Source organism: Lampris incognitus, chromosome 17 (assembly GCF_029633865.1).
Source record: "Lampris incognitus isolate fLamInc1 chromosome 17, fLamInc1.hap2, whole genome shotgun sequence".
NCBI classification, from domain to species: Eukaryota; Metazoa; Chordata; class Actinopteri; order Lampriformes; family Lampridae; genus Lampris; species Lampris incognitus.
Window position 1 is genome coordinate 21,885,385 of NC_079227.1, and position 19,566 is coordinate 21,904,950.

At 43.6% G+C, this 19,566-nt stretch overlaps 2 protein-coding genes across 2 annotated transcripts; both read right to left on the reverse strand.

Annotated features, from left to right (window-relative positions):
• Window positions 1-3,075: 3,075 nt before the first annotated feature.
• nat9 (N-acetyltransferase 9 (GCN5-related, putative)) lies at window positions 3,076-7,051 on the reverse strand. The gene is made up of 6 exons (XM_056297373.1): window positions 6,848-7,051; window positions 6,412-6,521; window positions 5,065-5,205; window positions 4,638-4,697; window positions 3,707-3,801; window positions 3,076-3,557 (listed from the first exon to the last, which is right to left on the reverse strand). Exons 1-6 carry the CDS (start codon window positions 6,922-6,924, stop codon window positions 3,408-3,410), a joined length of 633 nt encoding a protein of 210 aa, XP_056153348.1. The 5' UTR covers window positions 6,925-7,051; the 3' UTR covers window positions 3,076-3,407.
• A 406-nt stretch (window positions 7,052-7,457) lies between these two features.
• On the reverse strand, window positions 7,458-19,394 carry syt15 (synaptotagmin XV). The gene is made up of 8 exons (XM_056296723.1): window positions 19,388-19,394; window positions 19,038-19,227; window positions 10,498-10,649; window positions 9,662-9,954; window positions 9,242-9,409; window positions 8,933-9,041; window positions 8,562-8,744; window positions 7,458-7,597 (listed from the first exon to the last, which is right to left on the reverse strand). Exons 1-8 carry the CDS (start codon window positions 19,392-19,394, stop codon window positions 7,458-7,460), a joined length of 1,242 nt encoding a protein of 413 aa, XP_056152698.1.
• Window positions 19,395-19,566: the final 172 nt, after the last annotated feature.

Below are 19,566 nucleotides of genomic sequence, written 5' to 3' on the forward strand. Positions count from 1 at the left end.
CAGAGACAAAGGTGCAAGATAAAGAGATAAAAAAAGCAAGGTTGGCCATCAACGTACATATTTGTGGCTTTTCCACTCAATTTTTTTTCATATGTTTCAGAGACTTAAGTGGAAGGTGTGCTTCCTCTCTACTTACAAGTGTATTGTAACGTGCACGGATAAGAAGACATGCTGGCCGCTGGCTCGCGGGTGTGACCCTTTAGTCGAGCGGTTAGCGACGCCTCCTCCGGTGAGGGCGATACGGGTTCGCTTCCCGGCCGCAGCAGTTCCTGTTGGTGCGTTGTCCCCCGAATTCGCTACAGTATGTTGATTATTTATTGTCAGCCGAATAGAAATTCGTTTAGCATCTAAGCATACTACCTTATACACTCATTGTTACGGCCACGGGTGTGTCCGTATAATTGTTTTGTGTTCTCTTCTGTATCGAACCGTCACTCTCATTCTACATTCAAGCGTCCACCAGGATCTCCTCATCATCTAATCCACCAGTCAACCAATCAACCATTTTCCATCAGTTGTGCAGTCTACTAATTAAACCCCCACATGTCTTCAGTTCTGCGGCCAGCTAGTTTAGTTTGTGTGCGATTTTAGTTAATGTTCTGTTGCTACCTTGTGTTTGTAAAGTCTGGCCAATTTCCAGTTAAGTCTTGCATTGTTTCACACTTGAGTATTTTGAGTTATGTTTAGCCTTTAGTTTGTTTAGTTCTTTTGGGCAAGGGGATCAAGGTAAGATGCCCATGGGCATGCACCCTATCAAGTAGTTACCTCCTGTTATACACACTAGGTTAGGAGCGGTTGCCATCCTCTTTATTTAGGCTTGGTGCTTTTGAGTACTGTCAAGGGGGGGTTGCTTTTATTAGTAGTTTGTTGTTTTGGCAACCGCTCAGTTTCCTTGTCCTGTCATGGTGTTTAAGTTAATAAATATTTATATGTTATTATATTTATACACGTTTATCTGTCTCACTGTGTTGCACCCTCACCTCACTGTTACCCAGTGCACTAGTTGTTGTCCCTCACCAGGCTGAGGGATGTAACACTCATAAACAAATGTAGAATCAGCATCAGGGCATCGTATCAGTACTTTATTCTGCAAAGATTGTGAGACGCTGCTTCCATAAACGAATATATGATGTATATGTAGATATGTGTAAGTGTACCCTGTGGTTTTAACTGTATCATGCTGATAATAGTAATGGCAATCGAGAACAATTCACTTGATGTCATAGGATGCCACCTTTGCAATGAGTCAGTTCGTGAAATTTCTTCCCTGCTAGATATTCCACGGTCAACTGTAAGTGGTATTATTGAAAAGTGGAGACGTTTAGGAACAACAGCAACTCAGCAATAAAGTGGCAGACCATGTAAAATCACACAGCGGGGTCAACGAGTGCTGAGGCGCATAGTGCGTAAAAGTCACCAACGCTCTGTTGACTCAATAACTGCAGAGTTCTAAACTTCCTCTGGCATTAACATCAGCACAAAAACCGTGTGCCAGGAGCTTCACGGAATGGGTTTCCATGGCCGAGCAGCTGCATGCAAGCCTTACATCACCAAGCACAATGCCAGCGTCAGATGGAGTGGTGTAAAGCATGTTGCCACTGGACTCTGGACCAGTGGAAACGTGTTCTGTGGAGTGACGAATCATGCTTCTCTGTCTGGAAGTCTGATGGACGAGTCTGGCTTTGGCGGATGCCAGGAGAACGTTACCTGCCTGACTGCATTGTGCCAACTGTAAAGTTTGGTGGAGGAGGGCAATGGTATAGGGTTGTTTTTCAGGGGTTGGGCTAGGCCCCTTAGTTCCAGTGAAAGGACATCTTAATGCTTCAGCATACCATGACATTTTGGACAATTCTATGTTTCCAACTTTGTGGGAACAGTTCGGGGGGGGGGGCCCTTTTCTGTTCCAGCATGACTGTGCACAAAGCAAGGTCCATTAAGACATGGTTGGGTGAGTTTGGTGTGGAAGAACTTGACTGGCCCGCACAGAGCCTGACCTCAACCCCATCGAACACCTTTGGGATGAACTAGAACAGAGATTGGGGGCCAGGTCTTCTTGTTCAACATCAGTGCTTGACCTCACAAATGCTCTTCTGGATTAATGGGCAAACGTTTCCACAGACACACTCCAAAATCTTGTAGAAAGCCTTCTCAGAAGAGTGGAAGCTGTTATAGCTGCAAAGGGGGGGACCAACTCCATATTAATGCCTATGGGATGTCATAAAAGCTCCTGTAGGTGTAATGGCCAGGTGTCCCAATAGTTTTGTACATATAGTGTATGTCAGAGATGACTTAACATTGCATGTTGTACACCCAGTCAGCCTACTATAATTTCATTTTAAAAAGTGTCAATTTCTACTCTAATTTGAAGACATTGGTAAACCCCAACTTAGTTTCTATCTTGACCCTAATCAATAACCTATTGTTTTGGACCACCAGCATTCAACAGCCTGGTTGACGATGCCTGTCGACACACCCATTGAATATAACAGCCAATGTCCCACTAAACAATTCCCTAAACCCATTAGAATATCTCTGTTCCCCTTATCTCAGAAATCACAAGTGCAGCACTAAAATTATTTCCTGAACCACAGATCTATCTTCCACTGCCTCGTTTCTCTGAATCAGGTGCTTGACAAGCAATCACACTTTGAATAGAGGGTCATTTTCTCTTGCATACAATAAACCATGGCTTCGCTATTAGCCCCCCCCCCCCCACAATCCCATTAAGTCAAACTGAAAATTGTTTTTGATTTTAATGTAATGCAATGGACATTTAACACAGCATGTGGGCATAAGAGAGGCAGAGAAGAGGATTGGTGTAGGACTAGTGAGTTAGGAGTTGGTGCAACATGACACTGCAATTCATAGTTCATCTGACTATATCTACAATGACATCCAATATATTTGTATTTTGCTCCAGGCAGGAAGAAGACGGTGTGTGTATGCATCAAAGTGTGTTTTTTGTGTTGATCAGAAATCACTAGATCGTTATTTTGTTTGTGTTCATATGTTTCGGTGAGCCAGTGTGTATTGGTTGGATCTCTGTTTGACGTGTATTAATAGCACATAGGTTGGTTGTTTACCATGTGGGCTTTATGTAGCAAATAGTATTACTTTACAGCACAAGATGAGGCTATGAAAACACTTGAATCACAAGTGTTTCCAAAATCAAATGTTTTTTTGTGAAAACTGATTGTTATTGCGATACATACAACCTATGAAACATTACAAATGTCAAACAACTTTGTGTTTAATAACTACATGTGTATGTGCATGCGTTTGTATGTTTAAATTCATAGATAAAATAGCAGTTCTTCAGCTCTGCTTTAGCATCTTGCCAGCGTCCGGAGCATCTGGATGTGCTCGGTACATACGGCTTCACAAAGTCCTTGCAGCGTTACTGCACTTCATTGCGAAAGCCCTTCCTGTCTGTTGCTGCAGGTCTTTTTATAGTCCCTTTCTTTCATGTAGGCCATGTCACTCAGCAGCCTTTTCTGAATGGAGTCATCCACAGTCATTCCCAGGGTCACCTCCTTAAACACCTTACATAGCGACAGCTTTAAAACAAAGGCAGAGATAATGCTTAGACTGACTTACAGTAATGTTAGTCTAGCACTGTTCATCTATTTCTCCTATCACTTTTCACATCAGCTCTTCTTATGATGCCTTCACTGTGTCATGAAATAATAAAGTTTGGCCTCATTACCTCTTGGAAGTTGAGTTTCTTGAACATGGCGATGCTGACTTGGTTGTCCAGCCCGATTTTTGCCTCGAACTTCTCGATCCCCAGTTTGGTCAATCCTAATGTTGAAGAGTACAGTGATCAGCACTATAGCAGTTCGCTACACGTTACAGCCATTACACCTCGACCACAACGTACTCCCAACATCTGAAGATCTGCAAGATATTCTGAGGGGAGGGTGGCAGTCGCTTGAAACTTGACAGAAGGCAGTTTGTGGTGAATGGCTGCAAGTTTGAAAACCTGAACTGGCTAAAGAAATAAAAGTTTAAAGGAGTGATTTAAACTATAATATCAATTCTGCTTGCCTAACGTCCTCCAGCAGGTCACTTCTCAGCCTGGAGGTTTTGGTTGCAAAAATTTGGCTATTTTGTGTTCGGTCTATACCACAAAATTATAATTTGTGCTCATAGGGAATAAATAAATCTAAAATATTGCTTACCCTGGTCTACATTAGAAGTGATTTAGCCACACTTTGTATAAGTCTGTTTCTTGCAATAGATATGCACCGATTCTAATAAAGGCAAGTTATTAGCAAGCGTGTAGCATTTTTAATCTTACCATCTATTTTAGCGAAAGCAGAACCAGTGGGACACAGTCAAAAGACTAATTACATAATATAACCTGTGTAGACCAAGAGTTATGGCCAGAACTGTGCTTGCTTTGAAAGTGATAAACGTAATATTAGAAAAAATATCTTCAAGTCAGTTCAACACATAGGAGTGTATTGAGTGAAGAGATGCCATAACTTAAAAGTTGTCTCTAAAAATCTTTCTATCAGTGAAAAAAAGTAAATGAAAAAAACTCTCCCTTTATCATTTAAACATTTGTTAAGTTATTCACATGCTGTGTGTGTGTGTCCTTGGAGAGTAAAACAGGCATTTGTTAAGGAGCTCACCATAGCACATCATCATGCCCATCACCTCCTTACCGAGGCCTTTTCCCCTGTAGCTGGGCTCTGTTTTAAGACAAGGAAAAACATCACTGGCAAGGTTAGATAAAACACTTCTTCCATCAAATAAGGTAAATCCCACCAAAAGGGGAAGTGCTATGGAACTTCATAGCAAGAATTACACAGACTACACCATCGTCTAACTATCAAACCAACAGACAGCCATTTATCTGCATCAACCAACATACAACAATTACGTTGATTACTTTATCATTTTATATGCAGTGGAAGATAAAGGGATCCAGTGAAATCTCAGACTTTACACAGTTCATGGGTCACTGTCAATACATAACACCTGTTGTCAGATACAGTGAGGAACTATAATCTGGACATGTTTATAACAAACATCTAGCATGTTACCAGTGTATGTTACCAGCTATCATGATCTCCATCTCAGCCAAAGAGGGGTCACTGGGGTCAGTCAGGAAGATGTTGACATCTCCCACCATGCATTGCTCTTCCTGCACCTTGGGGTCTGCCCACTGCTGCTTATCCAGGATGATAAATGTGCACTCTGAAATTTATTTTTTTATTAAGGAGAAGTTAGAGAAATAAGATGCAAAAGGGATAAGAAGAGGAGTGAGAAGAATAATGGATTCCTTATGTACTGTATGACCTATTGTATGTCTGTCTGTCCGTATGACTATATGGCATGACAGCCATTTCGACAACACAATCTCCACTGCCCCTGAATACATTTTACTTGCACCACTTCTGTGGGGACGGCTAATGTCCTCAGATAAAAAGTAGGGGATCACAGGTGTTTTGTGTCTTCAAGAGGACAAAAGGGGTGAAAAAGGACTTGAAGTTGCAGTAAAAAACATTGACCATTCCAATGCAAATCCTTCCACTTCTCTCTGCTGCCTCGTATCACTCGGCGAGGCCCCGCCCACCAAATGACCTCTGCGTCACTCTTCAGCCCCTTACACTTATGTACAACCAGGAAATGTCAAAGCGAGACTCATGAAACTTTTATCGTAGTGTATAATCCAATCAAAAAAAATATTTTCAGCGAATCTCTTAGTTACACTAATATTGTTTATTTGAAGCCGCCATTTAAAGTGTATCTTGTTGATTTTTAGGGTTACGGTTACAACCACAAGCGACCTGCGGGGCGGGCGGACGAAAATTGATCGCGTTCACGCACATCCGCCTTTGCAGAACAGACAATAGGAACGATGTGTCTGTGAAATGCCCTACGATTGGCTAAAGCCTTCCGTCCCGGGCTAGACTTTTTAAAAGCCTGAATACAGAGCCAAGAGCAGGGGCAGAAGTCTAGTTTTCTCTCAGAACACTTGAATTACAATATGAGGAAAGGCTATTATGGAATTTTTGCCCAATGATGCTATAAAAAAGTGGCCTACCCCATCTTTAACAACAAAACAACCCGAGAGGACAATTTCAACAGCCATAGGATTGCACTATATATAATGCCAATCAGCCCACTAATACTCATATGACGATGTCAGTCTCTCATTCATGTACTTTGCTAAAAATGAATGGCATACACGCATTACAGTCCCCCCCCCCTGGAGGTCAGAAGATTAAACAAAAAGGTAAGCTGCTGAAATATCCAACGCGTCCTTGCTCAAGATTTTGAGCTTTGCAAATGTTCAGCCACTGGCAGTGCGCACATCCATAAATGCCATCAAATTTACCAAACAAAAGATAACCTTTTCTACACTTGGTGTATACACACACACCCAAGCTGGTAACTTACTGTCACTGTCTTCCCTCCAGCTCCTCTGCATGTCATACTCCTGTTGCAGAGTCAGAGGTTCTGACGCCGTTAGCTGCTGCAGCTCAGGAGACTTCATCCATTCATGATATCTGACAGTGTTAGACAAGGGGATTATGTATGGTTTAGGAGCAGCAAGACACCGAAAACCATGGCAAATGGGGGGGGGGGGGGGGGGGTCTATGGGCCAGAGAATATGATTCGCCAAAATCAAGGGTCTTTCTGTTCAAAATGAATCCCATCGTGTAAATAAGTCAGTCTGTAACGGCCATGCATTAGCTCCGTTACATGCAAGCAATCCGAAAGTGGTACACACACAGACACACACACACACACACACACACACACACACACACACCAACTCAACTCAAGGTGAGTGTTTCACGATACAGCATCCCTTGTTACGGGGATGATTTACCTGGGCACATGGTCTGCATTGTACGGCACCAACACCACTTTTTCTCCCTCTAGTAAAGTATTTTCATTTATCCTCATGACGGAAAAAAAACCAAAACCCCAGCACGAAACAGCAGAATTGACAACGTTAACAAACGTATATCAAAATGTATTTCTCCCAGAGGCCGCCTCACATTTCCTCCAGTAAACGGTCCATTTCCGTATTCTTCTATCGTTGGTTCCGCCTAATGTGACTCAACACGACACGAAGGTGTATGTCGCCCTCTACTGGGATGTATTAGACGGTGCAGAAGATTGGCTTGACAAAGTCTGGTCAAAATGGACAGCAAATAATTTACTGAAGCTCAGAACTTCAAGAGGAATTCAGTTTTTACTCTTCTGAAAAGGTTGAATAAGACAATTGTATCAGAGGCGAATGTATAATAATACTTTATTGCAATATTTATTTCTGTGGAAATAATTAGCAAATTTCATGACAGAACATTCATTTTTGTATTTTTTCCGTGTGCGTGCTTGTGTGAGTGTGTGCAGATCTGTGTGCGTGTATGTGTCTGTGCTTGTTTTGTTGTGCACATGTGGGCGTGTGTTTCTTTGTGTGTGTGCATGAATGGTCAAATGCCCCTGCCCAGTCCGTGCCACTGTTTAACCAACTCCTGTGGTGTGTTGACCATGTCCATCCAGTGCTGCAGCTGTGGCCCTCTAGCATACATGAAAGGACCTAACACCACCACTCCTAGCAGAGCTGGAGGATCTGGGAGAAAATTCGAGACAGGATGATTGGATAAGCAGCTAGCCTCTGTCTTTGATACACTTTACTCTTGCTTCTACACAGGTAAGATCTGACGGGCAGTGTAGCAGTGAGCAAATGGTAGTGAAATGGCAATCTGAAAATTAATTCAGGTGCCTTTCATGGATTATTTAATTTTGCCCAGCACATATACACCATATTGCAACCTCTGCACGCCAGGCTAGCTTATGGAGTTGCAAAGAATAGAATACATGTGAAATACATAAATAAAATCTGTTTAAGCTATAAAATCAGATTTGACTGTGGGTCATTGAGGAAGTAAATATAAAAATCTATTCAGGCAGGGATCAATATATTCACCATGTCTGTCATGCATCATATGTGAGGTCCAACTACAAATATCATAAGACAAGCTACAATCCTGAAGATTGTCATTATTATTTAACCTATGGGCACTGGTAATTACGGTTGCATTTGAGCAATCCGAATCCCAGAGATCCATTGGAAAGGAAACCGGTGCTTTTGTACATCTTATCCACTGCCAAATAAAAAACACATTGGTGAACATGAGTTTTCGCTATTGATGTAGTATCTGTTTGTGAAGGCCTTTTACAAGCTTGGTCTGCCATACCTGCTTTTTGGCCATAACTTTGCTTTTTCTTCGGTCTCACCATTACCTGCCTTATTATTTTACATATGACTGCTGAGGTGAAGAAGTAAATCCCTACATATCATGTTCTTTTTCCTGGTATAGTCCTACCCAACAATAATTAAAAGGAGCAACTAACTTCAGGGTTGTAGCATTCAGCCTTTTAATATCAACTGTTAAGAGCACATACACAAGTGCATTGTGTACTTTGTGTATGTACTGCTTTGTATTTTGGAAATGAAATTGATTATAATATTGCAATTTTCATTCATGTTTGCACTTTTGGATATTCTGTCAAACAATTAATTCGACAGTTACCTGAATGAATGGTGTTTGGCTGCTGCAGCTCCAACCGCACACAGGCCTCGTCCAGCTGCTGGGGTCGGAGTTTAAAGGTCATCCTGTAGTTGAAGTAGGGGTCGACTTCCCCCTTTACCACAGAACTTTGTTTGGTCTTAACCACCTGAGTGTGTATCTGCAGACTCACCAGTACACACACACCTAGGAGATGTATGCCACACGTGGGCAACAAACACATACACACACACACATTAACATATGTCTTCTCTCACCTCTCTATTCTGGGAACCAGAGTATCAGCGGCCACAGAGGACAACTCTGTACACAGCTCTACATTAAAGCATGACGTGTTCAAGGACAAATATCAACAGGCACCTTGACTGCATTACCTGTCTCTGTTAGCAGCTGTAGGCCACGTGCCCTCAATACTACCACAGTGAGGCGCTGTAACGATGGACTGTAGTTCAGAGATACCTGCACATCACCTAGCTCAGAACACTGACACAGAGAGACAGACAGAGAGAGAGAGAGAGAGAGAGAGAGAGAGAGAGAGAGAGAGAGAGAGAGAGAGAGAGAGAGAGAGAGAGAGAGAGAGAGAGAGGAAAGAGATGGATTATGAAACTGTGTGCCAGTGGTGTATGCCAAAGTGCCAAGTGTGTGCACATGTCAAGTATGTATGTGTGTGTGTGTGTGTGTACCTGAGTGTCTTCCTCTGTCTCCAAGTCTCTCCAGAGCACCCTGCCGGCCTGACCTAGCTCCCCCTCCAGGGGGAACAACACCCTGCCCACCGCATGGCGCTTACCCCCCTGCTCCACACTCAGCACGCACACACTTAGTGAGCTCTGAGACACACACACACTCGACACCTGAAAGAACGTGTGTGTAGCAGAAGGTGAGGTAGGTTTGATGACAGCAGCTATAACGTTAACAGATGCTAGTTGTATTTATTTTTGTCTACACGGCTGCATATATTTGAGGTTTAAAGAGTGCGACTGTGTGTGATGTGTGATGTGGTGTGTGTGTGTGTGTGTGTGGCGGGAAGGGGGGGGCTTTTGGAAACATGCGTAACACAGCATATTACAAGAGTTCTGGAAACTTAGAAACTTGAGTTTGCTCACTTGAAAAACAAAGTAGTCGTTAAACTCGGGGTCAGGTCCAGTTCCTCTGGCTTTTGCCTGGCGAGGGCGACGGTCATCAGGGAGGAGCCGGAGTTCGACCAAGGTGGCATTACCATGGAAACGGGGTGGGAGATTGCCAAGGCGGAGCAGCGAGACCATTAACCGTTCTCTACTGTGTCGATACTCTACCGCAAAGCACAGACGGGTGGCCATGCCGGGTGGAGGAGCCACCACCTCATTCAGAATAGGAGCACAATACAGACCAGCCAACACTGTACCTACTGGGTACCAGCCTGGGCAGAGAGTAAGGAAGAAGAGGGGATTGAAACTGTAATGGGGTTATTTCCTCTATTAAAACAACATATTTGGATATAAATTTTAGTATACTGTACATATATAGTGATATATACTGTAAATATATATAGTGAGTGACAACGTTGGTAGCGTAAGGTCTCAAAATATCATTGGGCTTACAGGAGTCTTAAAAGATTCCTCTGTGATTGAGTTTTAGGACATTTTTTTTACATGGCAACTTCTTCAAAAAGCATATGAATGCATATTCTGAAATAAATATTCATTTGTAATCATCCAGAAGAGTTTTTTGTATGAGGGGGCTCATACATTACGACAGGAAATGTTTCTATTCTGCTCTTTAATGTTCACAACAATTATCAAATTATTTTTCCAACTGTAGATCATGTTTGTTTCTAACAAACTATTATCTGTGCAGTGAAGATTGAAAACACAAAAATACAATAACTTTCAACATGGGCAATCCCTGATAGACACGTAGCAACATAGCAATAGATAAAAGGAAAGCGTGTCAGATAACTTACTCCTTACTGTAAGTGATCCACGATGAGCCAAAATGTCCCTTGGCTGCTCCATCTCCATGTCCATCCCCACCTCAGCCTCCCCCTCCATTCTTCCATGAACATGGTTGCGAGGCTTGAAGCGAGGGGGCAGGGTGAAGGGGACCTCATTAGAACTTTAAATGAGAAGGAGGGAGGAAGATTATCAAAGAAGAGAACCTTCATTTAAACCCTTTGATGGGTCTGATCCAGGATTGAAACATATGCAAAAAAGTGGCTCTAACACAGAAAAGCAATGATGTCAAAAGATTGTTTGCATGTCTTTATTTTCAGATGAATTCACTGACCTCTTGACAAGTTATGGTAGTAGACAGCCAAATATGAGATTTTGTATTTAAAACTACAATGAGGAGTTTTTCACTGAGTAATTATCAATGTCGGTTTCTTATGTCGGTTCCCGACATAAGAAAATACAAGCAGGTCGGATTCCTCACGAAATCTGACAAAATGATTTATGGCACACAGACGGGATACATAACTTACCTTATATCGTTGTAAAGCTTACGAACAACTGTTTTTACAAAAAAAACACTACATCTCTCTTCAAAATGTATGCATGCTCTACCAGAGGGTGGATGTCAACCTTTGTAACAAGAGGAAATGCCTATATGCAAAATGGGGTTCTACTGTGAAACAATACCAGTTTTGTCAACAGGAAGAACTCAAAATCAACAAAAATCCAATTTTTTTTATTTTGCAATTACAAAACATAACAAAATACATTTATACACAGAGATACATACATAAACAAATACAATTAAAACACTTGCCAGGGGGAAGGAATGCTATGAGACCACAGATGAGTATAGATGTATAGTTTTCATTCCTTTCACATTGGTAGATGACCTAATAGTATCCAAATAATGTTCAAGTTCATTTTTGAATGCAGTGAAAGGAGGTTTATCTATCCATCCATTATCTGAACCGCTTATCCTGCTCTTAGGGTCGCGAGGATGCTGAAGCCTATCCCAGCAGTCATTGGGCGGCAAGCGGGGAGACACCCTGGACAGGCCGCCAGGCCATCACAGGGCAGACACACACACACACACACACACACACACACACACACACACACACACACACACACACACACACACACACACACACACACACACACACACAATTTCTAAATTTACATTTATGAATATGAAATTTGGCAAGTAAAAATGTAAGATTTACAATAAAAAATTGGTCAGCTTTCTCCTTCTTAAAACCAAAGAAGCCAAGAAGTACATTTTCAAAGGTGAAGGGGATGATCGGCAATAATGTATATTTGAATAAAATAAAGGACGTCAGACTAAAACTTTTTACTATGTGTACAATACCAAAATAGATGCAGAGCAGTGAATCAGTTTAAACGTGGTTTCTCTCACTTTATTAGTTAACAGGTAATATTTGAGAGGTAAAGTCCAAACTCTTTTCCAAGGAATATTTTCCACAAATTTTACCCAAAAGAATTTTACATAAGGTATTGATACTATATCTGTTTGGAATGAAGCTCTAATACATATATTTCTACTTTTATGACAATTTCAAAAACACAGTTTACCGATTACAAATATCCAGCTCTATAGAGGGAACAACAGAAACACTTAATTTTGAACTTCTTATCAGCATCAGAGCACAAGAAGGAATGCCATCAGAAACAATTGCATATTCTTTTGGAGGTACTGGTATTTGAAATGTTGATGAAAATTCAGAGTAATTCAACAAGTGACCTGAGTTGAGCAGCTGGCCCACCAACTTATTATTGTTAAACCAGTTTTCAAAGAATAATAAGCGATTTTTATAAACTATATTCCTGCTGTTCCATATAAAGTATTTATGAGGAGATAAGTTGTGTTTATATAGGAGAGACCAAGCCAACAGAGATTGCCTACGAAAGTTTGATAATTTTATGGGTATTTTGAGAATATCATAGTTGCATTGTAAAAAAATTTCAGGCCACCTATTTTAGAAAAGAAATATGATTGGGGACGAAATTCCATAAGGAAGCGGGTAGTAACGTTCAGCTAACTGCATTAGCTGAGCTAGCTAGCACGAATCAACAAGTTCATCCAAGTCATCCGCCATCTCATCATGGCAAAGTTTTTCGCGTCGAGCGACGCGTTCCCGGCGTTTCATATCCATGGAGGTGCCCCGGGGACGTTGGGACCTAGATGGGAGAAATGGACGGCTCGTTTCGAAAATTTCTTGTTGGCCATGGACATCAAAGACAATACTAGGAAACGTGCCATGCTACTTTATTATGCGGGCGAACAGGTATATGACATTTTTGTGACGCTGCCTGATAAGGGAGACGCTAAAGACTTTGATAAAGCCGTTAAGGCACTTGAGACTTATTTTTCACCAAAGAGGAATGTGGATTTTGAGGTGTACAAGTTTAGGCAATCTACACAGTCCGAAAATGAAACCGTTGGGGAATACTATGTCTGCTTATGCACACTTGCAGTATCCTGTGAGTTCTCTGATGTTGACGCAGAAATAAGACGCCACATTGTGCAAACCTGCGTATCGCACAAGCTTAGGAGAAAAGCTCTCACTGATCCCACGGTGAATCTGACAAAACTCCTGGAACTAGCCAGGCTGGAAGAAGCGTCTGAACAACAAGCACGTGAAATGGAGAAACGATCAGACACCGTTTCGGATGGTATTTTGGCTCTGCGCCACCGAGAGCGCAGGAATCAGCGGGCTAGGCAACCTACTCATTCTGCCCGGCAGCCTGCACATACGGCCCCAGGCGCGCACGGACGCGAGTGCTTCAACTGCGGTGGCTCATTCCCTCATCAAGGTGACTGCCCAGCACGTGGGCTTGCATGTTGCAATTGTGGCAAACAAAATCATTTCTCAAAAATGTGCCGGTCGCGCCCAAGACAAAGTATGAACTATGTACAATGTCAACAGTCAGATGACACCTCAAAATCAAATGCCCACTCACCGCGTCCCAATGAAGACAGCACAGACCACTCCCCCAGATATCTTTTTACACTGAAAGACCCAGCTATCACAGCGCCAAAACAGACCATTCAGATAAATGGGTCGCCTCTCGAAGTGCTGGTAGATACAGGAGCCTCAGTCAATGTAATGGACTATTGCACATTTCAATCACTCCCAGCCCGCCCAGTACTGCAGAACACATCAGTCCAGATTTTTGCTTATGGCTCCCGCACGCCTCTGCCAATGCGCGGGCAATTCTGCTCACAACTCGGCTTCCGATACAGAATTGTCAGAGAAACATTCTTCGTGGTCGACAAGCCAGCGATTCCTGTAGTAAGCTGCCAGACAGCAGTTGCCCTCAGCCTAGTCCGCCTGGTCAACAATGTACGTGTGCCGCTCATGCTCCAAAAAAAATTCCCCACCGTTTTTCAAGGCATTGGAAAGCTCAAGGATCACCAAGTGAAAATCCACATTGACACTACAGTGCAACCAGTGGCTCAACAACACAGGCGCATCCCCTTCCACATGAGACAGCTAGTGGAACAGGAGCTGGAGAAACTAGAGGCGCTAGACATCATCGAACGTGTTGAAGGCCCCACGCCATGGGTCTCTCCGGTGGTAGTAGCTCCAAAGCCCAAACAACCAGGAAAAATCAGACTGTGTGTTGACATGAGACGCCCAAACGAAGCCATCAAGTGTGAGAGGCACCTCACTCCCACAGTGGACGACATTCTAGCAGACCTCAATGGGGCAAAAGTGTTTTCCACACTTGATCTGACAGCTGGCTACCACCAGATTGAACTCCATCCTGACTCCCGCTACATAACAACCTTCACAACACATGTGGGCCTGAGGTGCTACAAACGACTCAACTTTGGGATATCTTCAGCGGCAGAGATTTTCCAAAACACCATTAGAGAGACACTGTCTGACATCCCGGGTGTTCTGAACGTCAGTGATGACATGCTGGTGTATGGCACTAGCCAAGAAGAACGTGAACAAGAGCCTAGAGGCGGTCCTTACGCGTCTCAGTGAATGTAACCTCACACTCAATGCTGACAAATGTGACTTCAACAAGACCAAGGTGGAGTTTTTCGGATATGTATTCTCAGATCAAGGCATCTCAGTGGACCCCAAGAAGGTGGCTGCAGTCAAGGAGACCCCAGCCCCACGGAACCCAGGAGAGGTCAGAAGTTTCCTTGGCCTTGTCACATACTGTGGTCGTTTCATTCCAGGTCTAGCCACCCTGACACAGCCTCTCAGAGAGCTCACAAAGAAAGACCAGCTGTGGGACTGGTCCCCAACCCACCAGACAGCTTTTGACAAACTCAAAAATGCACTGAGCAGCGACACAGTCATGGTCTATTTTGACCAATCGAAACACACAGAAGTTGTTGTGGACGCAAGCCCTGTAGGCCTAGGGGCTGTTCTTACCCAAACTGACTCTGATGGTACACTGCACACACTTGCCTATGCCAGCAAAACACTGTCACCTGTAGAACAGCGATACTCACAGACTGAGAGGGAGGCTTTAGCTATAATCTGGGGCTGCCTTCATTTCCAGCTATATCTACTCGGATGCCCATTCACAGTGGTTACTGACCACAAGCCGCTGGTGCCCATGTTTAACAAGCCATCTTCCTCTCCCCCTCCCAAAATTGAACGCTGGCTACTAAAGCTACAGAACTTCAACTTCTCTGTGATCTACGAGGCAGGTGTTGGTAACCCAGCAGACTACTTCTCCAGACACCCAGTCCACACACACGAGTCGAATAGCACACTTGCCACCGAGCTGGCTGAAGCACACGTGCGTTTCATCATTGACCATGATGTTCCCCGCGCTATGACACTGCAGGAGATCCACACTGCCACACAGTCTGACCCATGCCTCCAGCGGGTCATAGCTGCGGCCAGAACAGGACAGTGGCACACTCTTCTGGAACAGACAGCAGACATGTCTCCAGCCCAAAAATCACTCCTCCGACGTTTTCATGCACAGAGGTCAGAGCTCATGGTGTCCACATCTGATTTCCTTCTCAGAGGTAACAAGCTGGTAATACCCTCATCTCTGCATAACCGAGTGATTGACATTGCTCACGAAGGCCACCAGGGGTTGGTAAAGACAAAGAAACTTTTGAGGGAAAAAGTGTGGTTCCCTGGTATAGACCAAAAGACAGAAGACTGCGTCAAAACCTGTCTTGCTTGCCAAGCAGTGACAAACACAACACAATCTCACGCACCACTCCAGATGACTCCCCTTCCAGCTGCACCCTGGACTGAGGTGAGTGTGGATTTCTGCTCATTGCCAAATGGAGAGTACTTACTTGTAGTGATGGACGATTATTCAAGGTTCCCGGTGGTGGAGAAGGTGTCCACCACATCTGCAAAAGCTGTTATACCAAAGCTAGACAGCATGTTCTCATTATTTGGCATCCCAGAAGTTGTCAATAGTGACAATGGTCCTCCTTTCAATTCTGAGGACTTCTCCAGGTTTGCTTCATACCTAGGCTTCCGCCACAGAAAGATAACCCCTTATTGGCCCCAAGCAAATGGGGAGGTTGAGCGCTTTATGAAAACGTTGAAAAAAACGATCCAGATTGCCACACTTGAATGCAAAAACACTCAACAAGCACTGAATCGCTTCCTGAGAGCATACAGAACAACCCCACACAGCACCACTGGGAAACCACCTGCCACAGCCATCTTTAGTAGGCAGGTGCGCACAACACTACCCAATGTCCAAAACACAGTTACAGACAAGCTCATGAGAGCCAGAGACACACACGCATAAGAGAAGATGAAAGGGCATCACGACAAACACTTCTGTCGCCCGTGCCCTGCTCTGAAAGTGGGTGACCATGTGCTGGTGAAAAGACTGCGACCAGAGAACAAATTCCAGTCCTTTTCCCATCCGGAGCTGTTTCAAGTCACTGCAGCAAAAGGAACAATGATCACTGCTCAACGGGGGCAGCAGGTGGTGACAAGAAATGCGTCACACTTCAAGCGAGTGTCCCCCACACTTGGTCCAACTGGTACACTGGGAGAGGACAACAGCACGCGGAGTGAGACTGACCCAAATGACTTTGTTTACAATGATGAACCCAACCCAACGTCAGGCCCAGTGACCTCAGGCGCCCCTCGCTACCCAAGAAGGGTTGCCGTGAAGCGGCCAGAGTACCTTAATGATTTTGTGCTATAACATAACACCTTGGACTGTGTTGTAGTGGAGCATTAGTTTGGTTTTTGTATGCCGTTAATTAAAAAAAATGTCTATGTTGTGATACCTCTAGTGGGATTGGTTACAAAGAAACGTCAACCCCTATCCTATAGCAGGAATGTAATGTTTACTTTCTTGGGAATGTTGGAGGGATGTGATGTTCAGTATTAGGGGAATACACCTTTAAGGACACAGGGAGTTATGGGATAGAAAACAGGGCAGCCACGGGAGCGGGAAGGTAGACGAGGGTCAGTCGGATTATGCGCACGTTATACATGGAGCGAAATAAACATGCCGAAGTTCCATGGCTAATTCAGAAACGGTGTTATCATCTGTGAGAGTGAAAAGTAGGTCATTACAGTGTCAAGTATACAAGTTGAAAAGAACAAAATAAAGCAAGTTATAAAAGCGTAACTCATCCCATCTAGTGGAAGAAGTGTATCAACACATGTACGCCCATAGAATGGTTTTAAAACTTTAACGAACAGCAGTAGAAGTAACATAACATTCCCATTTTAAAAAGATAATTCAACGATTTCCTAAAAGAAAGAAAGAAAGAAGAGGTCAAAGGTTTTACCTGTTACAAACTGAGATCCCTGAAACATAAGTTGACTTGATTAAACGTCTTTCACTGTGATTCTTTTACCTTCAATAATAGCAAAGGAGCCTCGAAAGCCAGCCCTTTTCACCTCCTTCCTTGCTTTGTCGACAAAAGGCCACAGTATATTCCTGGCATCTTTTGCGTCTTGTGAGAGATCTTCGAAGAGCCTTATCTTTTGTTGTTTCAGCAGATCACATGTTCTGGCGTCCCTCCAGATCTTGCCCCTGATGTAAATTGCACAAATATGCGTCGGGAGGATCGTGCGTCTACAGACCGGGGACCAAGCCTGTGAGCGATGTCCACCGAAGCGGCGAGCTGGTCTGCAATATCAGGTGACACTTTGCTGAACGGGTCGGTGATTATCTTCTTCACATCGTCCACGGACTGTTCTTGGATACCAGCGACCCTTAAATTCCATCTCCTTTTGTATGCATCAAGATCACGAAGCTCACGGTTCTCCTTCTCCAGCTTCTCAACCTTGCCCTGGAGAGAATCAACTTTGTCTGAGACATCTTCCATCCGTTTTTCCGTGACATACAGCCCGTTCAAGAGGCTATTAATGGTTACTGTGTTTTCCTTGACGGTTTCTTCAAAGCGTAATTTTTGTAGCGTTTCCACCTGCATCTTCTCTGTTCTTTCCATCATTTTCACTCAGTATGGCGGAGTTAGACTCGCTGGCACAGTCGGAGTTTGGCTTGGACTTCTTAGCAGGGCGCTGGTCAGGCATTGGAGGTAAAGGAGTTATTATACCTGCTTCTTGAAATTGTGGTTCCATGCTTTTCTTAGCATAGTCATGCACTACAAGACGAATATCTTCGTCCATCTCCATTTCAAACACAGTGTCTGCACCTGGCTATCACTGTGCTAGCTAGCCAAGTTAACGATAATTTTCAGAGGTAAAGATAAGTAAAATTTGAAATGTTTCGCGTTATTTTTCTTTAAAAAAACATGCAAAAGTAATTAACGTCTGTTGTTAAGTAGTTGGACTTGACCTAGTACATTCTAACCTGTCTGTTGCAGAGTTTAAGGCACATTTTTGTAGAGCTACAACACAGAGATGTTACTACGACGCCATCTTGGTCGCCCCCCACAAAAATCCAATTGTCTGGCGGCGGTCTCGCGGACTAAGGACACCTCCAACTCTTCCCCGCCTCCTCCAACCGACAACCACCACCCTAAATTTAACTACTCACCTTAATCCAATGCCGATAGCGTCATCAGTTGTTAGACAACGAAAAAAACAAAGTGGGGGGAGTTGGGGGGGGTCCGCCGCCAGACTCTGTTGGGGAGCCTTCAATCAATCAATCAATCAAGTTGCATTTTATATAGCGCTTTTCTAGCTGCAACAGCCATGGTAGCAGCTTTAATATACTTCTAAAGCTGTGAAATATTACAATGGATTTGTACAGGGACATTACAATGGGTGGGGAAAGTCGAACAAACCTTAGCTCCCATTTAAGAATGGATATGATTAGTTTTTGAAGACACTGAATTGGGGCTTTAAGATACGATACGACACTAAACAACTTTGTCAGATATTTGCTTTGCTCTCTTTTAAATATTACACAGCATCATCGTCACAAATAGTTGAATGCACATCTGAACATAGTGCGTATTTCAACACCTGATACCACCGTTGTCATCACCCCTGGATATCTAGTTTTATGGTTAAAGAATCGTAATGAACATTGCATGTATGCAGCAGCTATTGGCACTTTTTATTTGAAAGGATGATTACTTGTTATTAACCTGAACCAGGCGCTCTGGGACACCAGGAGCACCGGAGCGGTGCATGCTGGTAGTTTGGGAACTGTGGAGACCAGTTCCTGGTATTGCTTTTGGCCTCTCCTCCTCCTCCAGAGATGGCAGACCAGTACACAGGACAGCAGCAACAACAGGAAACCCACAGACAGACCTACAGCCAACATTAACATCCGGTCTGAGAAAAAAAAAAGAAAGACAGAAATCACAGATGAAAACAGCAGCAAAAACGCACAATGCTGAGGTTAAACGGACAGATGAGACCCGGGGAAGGGGTTCAAGTGTAAGTAAGATACGGAGGAACGGTACGCAGGATCCAATTACAGCTTCCCCCTTACCTGACATTGAAAAATGTTTTGATATCCAACCCCAGCAGAGCGGTAACCATGTGTCCTTTATTCTTCCTGTCAACTTTCACTCTGATTGCTCCAAACTCGGCCTGTTCCCTACCATTGGCGTATCAAAGTTAGAGAAATAGTCTTTTCAAATTACGGGTCCTTTACAACCGTGTGCATGT

Coding starts and splice junctions, on each gene's coding strand:
- nat9 (XM_056297373.1), bottom strand. CDS start 6,924: ATGAGGATAAATGAAAATACTTTACTAGAGGGAGAAAAAGTGGTGTTG. Junction 6,522..6,847: donor AATGCAGACCATGTGCCCAG/GTAAATCATCCC, acceptor TAACACTGTCAG/ATATCATGAATGGATGAAGT. Junction 4,698..5,064: donor GATGGAGATCATGATAGCTG/GTAACATACACT, acceptor GTCTTAAAACAG/AGCCCAGCTACAGGGGAAAA.
- syt15 (XM_056296723.1), bottom strand. Junction 9,042..9,241: donor AGACAGAGGAAGACACTCAG/GTACACACACAC, acceptor TCTCTGTGTCAG/TGTTCTGAGCTAGGTGATGT. Junction 8,745..8,932: donor ACAGCTGCTAACAGAGACAG/GTAATGCAGTCA, acceptor TACATCTCCTAG/GTGTGTGTGTACTGGTGAGT.